Source organism: Chrysochloris asiatica, unplaced genomic scaffold, assembly GCF_000296735.1.
Source record: "Chrysochloris asiatica unplaced genomic scaffold, ChrAsi1.0 scaffold00288, whole genome shotgun sequence".
NCBI lineage: Eukaryota > Metazoa > Chordata > Mammalia > Afrosoricida > Chrysochloridae > Chrysochloris > Chrysochloris asiatica.
This window is the reverse complement of record NW_006408806.1, coordinates 2,132,275-2,142,205: the sequence shown is the minus strand read 5'-3', so window position 1 is coordinate 2,142,205 and position 9,931 is coordinate 2,132,275. Positions and strand designations below refer to the sequence as shown.

At 38.3% G+C, this 9,931-nt stretch overlaps 1 protein-coding gene across 1 annotated transcript in view; it reads left to right on the top strand.

Annotated features, from left to right (window-relative positions):
* The window catches only part of NDST3 (N-deacetylase/N-sulfotransferase (heparan glucosaminyl) 3), a 382,934-nt gene extending 373,333 nt beyond the window's left edge, over positions 1-9,601 (top strand). The window contains exons 13-14 of the mRNA XM_006874590.1: positions 3,508-3,610; positions 9,325-9,601. Coding sequence (XP_006874652.1) covers positions 3,508-3,610; positions 9,325-9,444 — 223 coding nt within the window. The 3' untranslated portion in view covers positions 9,445-9,601. The remainder of the gene's footprint in view (positions 1-3,507; positions 3,611-9,324) is intronic.
* The last annotated feature ends 330 nt before the right edge of the window (positions 9,602-9,931 follow it).

Sequence of the window (9,931 nt, the reverse complement as noted above, 5' to 3'; positions counted from 1 at the left end):
CGAGGCTTGAATTTTTTCTTCAGTTCCCCCAGCTTGAGAAATGCTGACCTTGTTCTTCCCTTTTGATTTTCTAACTCTAAATCTTTGCATATTTTATTTTAGTATTTGGCTTTATCTTCTCTAGCTGATCTTTGAAATTTTCTGTTCAGCTCTCGGACCTCTTCAATTTTTCCATTTGCTTTAGCTTCTCTATGCTGAAGAGCAAGTTTCAGAGTCTCCTCTGACATCCATTTTGACCTTTTCCTTCTTTCTTGTCTCCTTAATGACTTTGCTCTCTTTATGATGTTCTTGATGTCATCCCACAACTCTTCTGGTCTTCGGTCTTTAGTGTTTAATGCATCAAATCTGTTCTTCAGATGATCTTTAAATTTAGGTGGGATAAATTCAAGGTCATACTTTGGCTCTCGAATTCTTGTTTTCATTTTCTTCAGCAATACCAGCAGTGGGTAAGGATTCCAATTCCCCACATCCTTGCCAATATTTGTTATTTTCTGAGTTTGGGGTTTTTCTTTTAATTATTTAACTTACTATTGCATTAGGCAAATCTGCTTCACAAGGCCTCTTTAAAGTGGCATAGTGGCAGCAGCAAAGGGTTCAAGCATAGCAATGATTGTGAGATTGTTGTAGAAACAGGCAGTGTTTCATTCTGTTGTGCACAGGGTGGCTGTGAGTTCATTCCAGCTTGAGGGCACCTGTCGGGGACCGGCCTCGACACGAGTGTTTTGTTCACGAGAAGGGGATATCTGGCAGCGACAGGGATAGCAAAAGAATACACAGAAAGACAAAAAGAGGGAGACAAAGAGGCACCCCAAAACCAGGATGGTTGCATTACTGGTGTCCGGCAGTTCTGGCATGGTGAACATATTAGCCATAAGGGCAGTAAGGTCCTCTATGGTGAACATCTTAGCTAAGCGGGCAGTACGCATCCCTTACTAGCTGGTCAGTAACACATGCCTCGTCAGCCGCACACACAGCTCGTTATCCAATCTGTACTGCACACTTTCACCGCCTGCCTGTAATGCACACCTGTGCCGGCCTGCGTCTCCGTTTTATTTAGGGGAGGAGCTTCACACCAAGCTGGGAGGGACTAAGACAAGGTACAGCTAACATCAGTAGTTTTCCAGACATTCAGGTAACTTTACATCGTACTTCGCTGGTTCGAATCCCAACTTGGTTTCTCAGGTTCAATTAACATATCTATAGCCCCTGAGCTTAGTTGGGGGAAGGTGAGAGGAAAGGACAAAAGGCTTGGGAGGAGTCCTGCTGTTTTGGCTTCCTGAGCCAGGTTTTCAGGAACTTGGCTGAATAACCAGCACCTGGGACAGATTTAGGGAGGATAGCTTTTTTGTCTATAGAACAAAGAACCGGGAAGTAGCTAAGCTATTTTCAGTTAATCCTTTGGAGAAAAGCTTAACCTTTAAACCTTTACAGTCTCGGCTTTAGGAAAATATTACATTTATCTGTGGATACTAAGGGCTCATGTTTGGAATTAATAAAACATAACTGAACACTAAGATGAAAAACAATTTGTTATGACTGCCCGGTGGCCGGAATCTTTTCCTCAGAGCCTGTGGCCTGCATTGTCTGCAACACTCGGGCCCAGTGGGCCTCGAACTTCTGACCAGTTTTATACAGTCTGCAACAGACACCTAACAGCAGCATCCTGTTGTTGTTCTTATTAAGCTATCCTGGTGAAAATGAAATGTTATCTCATTGTGGTTTTGATTTGCATTTGAATATCCTCGTTGGTGAAATGTCTATTCGGGTCCTTTTATGATTGGATTATTTGTCTTTCAGTTGTTACAAAAATGTCAGGGAGGCCATAGCTGACTTCTTCTGGCTTCACAAGAGGGAAGAAGGATAGAACTCAAAATCAGCCCAAGGTCAATTCCTATAAGGCAGAGGTCAGACATGCCTCCACCTTCCAACCTTCTTTGCCTTCTTCTGATACCAACCATCCCTCCCACAGCACTCTCTGCTTCACATCTGGGTTTGATAATCCATTGCACTGGCCACACAGAACTCATAGACAATACTCACAATTATGGGGTTTATTGAAATGAACAGAATACAATTCAGGATGCAGCAGTCCTTCAGTCAGGAACACTTTTCTCTGCCATACTGTGAGAACACTTCACACTTTTCTGCAGCCTCTCAGCCATGTGGTCCCTCAACTTCTGCCCTGCTTGGGCAAGTGTTTAAAAGCCCCTTTACACATTCTGTAAATTCCCAAAGGACACATTCTGTAAAGGCACTTAGCTTTACTATGTCCATGGGCCAAGAAACAAAAATGAACAAACATAGCTGCTGCTTACATGACTGTTGATTATGGATATAAGCAAAATGAAGTCTGACAACTCCAATCTTTTCTCCATTGATCATGATGTTATTTGTTGGTTCAGTTGTCTCCTTTACATTGAGGTGTAATCCATACTGAAGGCTGTAGTCTTTGATCTCCATCAGTAGTATCTTAAGTCCTCTTTGCTTGCAGCAAGTAAGGTTGTGTCATCTACATTTTCTATCCACTCCTTGGAAACCCTATGCAGGACTATATAGGGCTTCTGAGGAGCAGCTGGTGAGCTTGAACCATAGATCTTGTGGTTCAAATGGACTTTGCAGTCCAGCACATTAACCCACAGCTCAACACAAGGACTCCAATCCTATACTAAGTGCTATAATATTCGAAGAATCACACCTGTCATATCCTTAAGGGGTTTTAATGAAGGCTCAAATGAAAAAAAAATTATGATTTATTTTGCCTAACTATAAATGTAGTATTCTACTATTGTTTCAACTGGGCTGTGAACCACAAGTCCACAGTTCAAGCCTGCCAGTTCTCCATGGGAGAAAGATAAGGCTTTCTGGCCCCCAAAAGATTTAAAAAGCCTCAGAAATCCTATAGAGAGTCACCATGAGTCGGAACCAACTCAACCACACTTAACAACAACTATTATTTCAATTATAAATATTTCATTTATAGATGTTTGTACTTTAATGTGGAGTTCATGGAGAATGGAAAAAAATGGTTCTAGAAAAAAATTAAGTGAATTTTACCTAGAAGTTTTTAAAATCTGCCATGATACACCAAAACTCTTTCTCTTTTATTATTCATAGTTGTATGATACAAGTAATGCCTATATCCATAGACATGGATGAAGCCTGCCCTTCCTTTTTATACTCTGCAAAGAAAAGGAGTAGGTTTGAAATTTGTACATTTTCTCTTCCAGATGAAGGAGGTAGGCTTATTAATTTCTATTAATAGGAGACCTTCTGCTGACAATTTTTCGATTAGGAATCTGGCAAACTCTCCAATTTGACAGATGGGCTGAGAATTCAGAAGTATGCCAAAAGAGTTTATGGAAAGGGATATAGTCCAAAATTATGTTAACTTTCCTAATTTATAGATTAATGATATCCAAATAAAAATATTTATGCTTTTGGTAACTGTATTGTATAAATTGCTTGAAATGACTTGTGTGTGTGTTGTTTGTGTATTTTATTTTTCAGGTTTGATTCTCATAAAGGTTTCTGGTGTCAGTTGCTAGAGGAAGGTAAAACAAAATGTCTTGGGAAGAGCAAAGGAAGAAAATACCCTCCAATGGATTCTGATGTGAGTATGGGTCTTAAAAGGCAAACTAAATAAAAGGCAAACCACAAGATAAATAAATAGTGCCATATCTAATTTGTTAGAAAAATGGTTAAAATCAAAACTGGGCATTTCTTAAATTTTAAAGTCTAGATTAGGAGTGACATTTGGACTTCAATATATCTAGGTTGCTTGTTTTGAAATTTAAGAGTGAAACCTGTCTTGCAACAATAAAGGAAAACAATAGAATCTTCCATTTTGAATCAAAACAAAGCAGGCAGCTTCTCATTGGGGGGTGGGGGTGGGGGAGGAACCTTCAGAGAAATTTTAGCACTAAAAATATTAACTGTTGTTGTTGTTGTTAAATGCCATAGAGTCAGTTCCGACTCATAGCGACCCTGTATAGGGTTTCCAAGGAGTGACTGGTGAGTTTGAACTGCCAACCTTGTGGTTCAAACTGACCTTGATGTCAACTGCTTAGCCTACAGCGCCATACCAAGACTCCTTTAGTTGAATGTTAACTAAAAGATAGAAAATACAGCAAGTAGTAATTCAAAATAAAGCATCACCTAATTCATTCTTCAAAAAAATGTGTGACCTGAGTAATGATGTTAATTGTTGTTGTTAAGTGCCATCGAGTCAGTTCCAACCCATAGTGACCCCGTATAGCATTTCTGAGGAACAGCTGGTGAGCTTGAACCACTGACCTCAGGGCTCAAACTGACTTGCAGTCCAGCACATTAACCTGCAGCATCAAATCAGGACTCAAATAATATTAATCACTGATATATATATAATAAATTAAGCTTTGAATTGTTAATATGACTAGGTGAAATCATTAATGTATTTCCCAGATGTCTAACATGGTGGTGGTGGTGGTGGTTATGTGCCATGCAGTCGGTTCCAACTCATAGCGACCCTGTACAGGGTTTCTGAGACTGCAAATTTTTATAGGAGCAGAAAGCCTCATCTTTCTCCTGAGGAAACAGCTGGTAGTTTCAAACTGCTGACCTTCTAGTTCGCAGCCTGATTTGTAACCACTACGCTACCAGAGCTCCTTAAATGTCTAGCATACTAGCAGATAATTTAAGCATTTTGGGGAATGGAAATATGCACACTTGGATATAATTATCTAGTATTTCATGTTTATTCTATTTAAAATAGTAACAGTGATTATTTACTGCTCCAGTTTTCTCACTTTGAAGACCCTGTATTTTAATTCTAATGTTATTTCATATATACTTATAGATATATACTATGTAATATTATTTTCGAGTCTTTGTGTGGCATTGTAGGATAAGCACTGGACTGCTAACTATAGTTGGCTGTTCAAACTCACCAGACTTCTGAAACTCACCAATCTTCTGAAATCCTATTTAGGGCTGTTGTTGGAACCGATTCAACAGCATTTAATAACTTTTTTTTAATTTCATAATCAGTTGGCTATTATATAACTTGAATGTAAGAATGTAAATAGATTAAGATTTGTAAGAAAAAAAGAAAGAAAATTAGCTCAGAAATTAAAATAATTTGGGATTTTCTCCCCATATGTTTAACACATTATGTTCACTGAGAATCCTATAGTGATCTAACCTTGAATACTTTTCTCCAACAAGACTTTGAAAACCTTCTTTATGTCAATCTTGATGAGACAGAGGTTGTTCTCAATAAGCTCATAATCAAATTCTATCTAGAAGGTATTGTCGTTTGATAAACAAATTGCATCTGCAGAACTCCAGTTTTGTTAGGTTGATTATAAAGTATACCCTCAGAGCACTATGATAACAATCCTAAAACATTAAAAGAAGTTGAGGTGCAATTTCTATAGCATTTCAAAAATTAATATAAAATTTAGGGGTCCTAGTGTGTCGCTGTAGGAAAACACTGGACTGCTAACTACAAGGTCGGTGGTTCAAACCCACCAGCTGCTCCTAGGAAACCCTATACAGGGTCACTATGAGTTGTAACTGACTCGACAACACTTAAAACAACAGCTATATTGGGATATGATACTAAATTTAGTGGTAAAGAAAGATAAGCAAAAAAAAAAAAAATGTACAAACATGATTCTTCAGGATATCAAATCTTTATCTTTCAACAAGATTACTATGTAATAGCATATACTGGGTTGACATGAGAGAGCAAAGTGACTGATTTTATGCAAATAGTGTCCACCACAGGAGAGATGAAGTAAAAGAGTCTTCATGGAAGTAATGCAAAGAGTAATGGATTAAGGTAGTCAATACTGACTGTCACCACAATGTTTCCATCTTCTCCTGGTACAGAAAAATGCCAACACCCCTCCTCAAGATTGTTACCAAAATATCATAGGATGCATTTGAGCCTGGTCAGTCAAGAGTAATATTGGCCTTTGTTTATTGAAATATAGAAATAGGATAAAAACAGACAAGACTTAAAGTAACACCACTAAACGTATTATATCTCCAAATTAAAAGTGACTTTTTTATTAGCTTAATAATCAGCCAATAGGCAACCTGATGTAAAACTTATTATTGATTCCTTTTTGAAGTAATCCATAGTATAAAGAGGTTCAATCTAAATTCCAATGAGGAGATAGGAGAAATGGATCCCAGGAACCTAATTCTCATGTCAATTAGGTTATTGAACTTATACATCTGGAAATATTAGGAAAAAAGCTACCTGTGTCTCTGCAGCCCCAGACTTCTGATTTGTTATATTATCGAAGTATGTGTTACTTTTATTATTATTCCTAATTACACGATACCATATGAGTTTGCATGGACTAGCCAGGCTGTTAAAATTAGTATGTATCCTATCTGTAATCATACCATCTAAAATATTCCCCCTTCTGGCTGATAACATTGCATGAACAATAAGTCTTGCATATTACTAACTTCTGAACCTAGTAACTTTCAGAATAAACAGTAGATTCTCAAGTAGGACCTGTTCGATTTTTAAATCTCAGTTATAGTGCCATAAAGGAGCAGTAAGAGGAAGTAAAGGGGGGGCTTGATTCTGGGCATACATGAGAGAAACCAAGTTAATGATACAAACATACACATAGTAAGACCACAAAGTAAGACCATAGTAAGACGACAGAAGCAACACTGATACAGGAAGCCAGGCTAATGGCTAATGGCTCAGGCATGATTGAAGTAATCCATAGTATCAAGAGGTTCAATCTAAATTCCAATGAGGAGATAGGAGAAATGGATCCCAGGAACCTAATTCTCATGTCAATTAGGTTATTGAACTTATACATCTGGAAAATATTAGGAAAAAAGCTACCTGTGTTTCTGCAGCCCCAGACTTCTGATTTCCAGCAGGACCTCATTCATAAAGAGGAACAGTGCAACATGAGATATTACGAGAGAACACAGTAGAGAAGAATTCAGAAATTCACATGCTATGCAAACACCTAGGGCCCACCCCTGATTTGAGGCGTGGTTGGCAGCAAAGGAGGCACAAATGTGGTGGTATATGGGTAATATACCCATGGGGTGGTATATGGGTAATCCTATTTAAGTTTCTCGTATAACACAAAAACTGAAAACAGTTTGAGTTCTCCCTTAATAAGGTTCTCCCTTATAAATCACTTATTATTGAGTTCTCCCTTAATAATCACTAATCAATAGTGATTAGAATATCCTATTTCTAACACAATGATTCAGTTTCATTCTAATTATCATGATATTAATGTTGAATAGCTCATTATTTTATGATGAAATTATCAATACAACATGACCCTTTTTTTCCATAGCATTTAAAACAGTGTATCAAATATGACATTTCAAAAAACTAGCACAGGGAATTAAATATAAACTTTGAAAAAGGTTTAACCAAACTATAAGTTTCAAAATTTGAGACGTACAAATACAAGAATTCCCCCTTCACCACATTCCTGACAGTGTTGTTGTTTTAAGTTCCATCAAGTGTACAGGGTTTCTAAGGAGCAACTTGTGAGCTTGAACCACCAATCTTGCAGTCCAGCGCATTAACCCTCAGCTCCACACCAGGACTCTTTCCTGACAGCAGTCACCCAAATTATATATGAATCCCTCTAAAGATAGGTGTCCTGGGGTGGTGCTGGGTTAATTCGCTGGACTGTTAAGTCAGTTTGAACTGCAAGGTCGGAGGTTCAAGCTCACCAGCTGTTCCTCTGAAACCCTATACAGGGTCACTATGGGTTGGAACCTACTCGGTGGCACTTAACAACAACAACAGCATCTCTATAGAATCCTGGTGTGGCACTGCAGGTTACTGCGCTGGACTGCAAAGTTGGTTTGAACCGCAAGGTCAATGGTTCAAGCTCACTAGCCACTCCTTAAAAACCCTACACAGACTTGCTTTGAATAGGAAGCTACTCGAGGGCACCTAACAACATCTCTATAAGTGAGGATAGTTTTGAAGATATCATTTTCTTTACTTGAGTCAAATGATTAAAATATCTTTTCCTATTAAGGAACATCTACATGTCTATAAGGAGTTCTGGTGTGGCACTGTGGGTTAATGGACTAGACTGCAAAGTCAGTTTGAACTGCAAGGTTGGTGGTTCAAGCTCACCAGTTGCTCCTTGGAAACCCCCTAGAGGGACGCTATGGGTCAGAACTAACTCGACGGCACTTAACAACAACAACAACATATGTCTACAATGGAGTCCTGGTATGATGCTACAGGTTAATGCTCTGGACACAAGGTCGGTGGTTCAATTTCACCAACCTCTCCTTAAAAACCCTATAGAGAGTTGCTATGAGTCAGAACCAACTCAACAACACTTAACAACAACAACAACAACATCTTTATAAGTCAGGATCATTTTATACATATTATTTTCTTTCCCTTGGTCAAATGATTAAAATATACCAGATTTAAGGCAATAATCATATACTGGTTTAGCCCAACTGCATCTATGAAGGCTATCACAAGACTATTTTAGTAGTGAGTATGTTGTAGATGCCTTAAAACACCTCTTTAAAAAGTTATTAGTCCCTAAATCTAAATCTAAAGTAATGATGACAAATTATATCACAGATAAATTAAATTAACTCTCTCTCCAAAGCTAGAAGGCTTTGATAAAACAAAATAATAAATCTAATCAGCTGTAACAGCTATATTTCTAGCAACTCAATCTATTACTCAAATAAATAGCATGTTTACTTCTAAAGCTCTTTTCCTAGCACAAAATAATGTGTGTATACATATTGTCAGGAGGGACCAGTCGCTGGAGAAGGATATCATGTTTGGTAAGGTGGAGGGTCAGAGAAAAAAAGGAAGACCCCCAGCAAGATGGATTGACAAAGTGGCAGCATCAATGGGCTCAAGCATGGCAGCAATTGTAAGGTTGGCCCAGGATCTGGCAGTGTTTCATTCTGTTGTGCATATGAGTCAGTACCGACTCGATGGCACCTAACAACAATACAGAGTATACTGACTGGTATGGTGCTGTAAGATGAGTACTGGACCACAAGGTCATTTGAATTGCAAAGTCAGGGGTTCAAACTCATCAGTCACTCCTCAGAAATCCTATTCGGGGTCACTATGAGTCAGAACCAACTCAACAACAGTTAACAACAGTATGTATTTTGAGAAACACATTTATTTTGGTTTGGTTTTGTGCAACATAGTTAGCATGTGGAGTACAAATTTTAATCCAGATGTGAAGTACTTAATACAGATTTAAACAGCATGAAAGAATATGAAATATACTTTCATAAACAAAACGAATGTACTTGTTTTTAATCCTCCTTCCACCTCAGAGCAGAGCATTTCTGTCAAGCTATTACCGAGATCGCAATGTGGAACTCTCAAAGCTGCTGCACAAACTGGGGCAGCCCCTGCCCTCTTGGCTGAGACAGGAGTTGCAGAAAGTCAGATAGCACTGAGAGCAAATATCTTCGGGATTCATCTTCTGTGGAACATTCACCTTTTCCAAAGCTTCCAGAAGCTACCAAAAGGCTGTTGAAACATATACCTCGTCAAACGAGAATAAAGAACAAAGGTCTTTCTTTCCATGTGCTGGCATATGGATGGTTAAAAAGAAAGGAAGACAAGAATATACCTTTGACAAGCCTTGAGGCCTATGGCCTTTCTCTTAACCCATATCTGAGCCTGTGGGATTATTGTAGACTACTGTGAACTCTCGTAGATGTCAAGAATAGCAACCAGTATAAACATCAAACTCAAATGCAGACTGTTCCATCTCATCGTGATAGCTACATTTTTATATGTCAATTAAATTGTGTCTCTGTACATTTTTAGACCATTGTTTGCCTGTACAATGTTTTTTTATTCCTTGATTCTGTAAAGTGACCCACTAAACAAGAAGTAAAGTCAACATCACAACATAGCATAAAATGCCAAAGG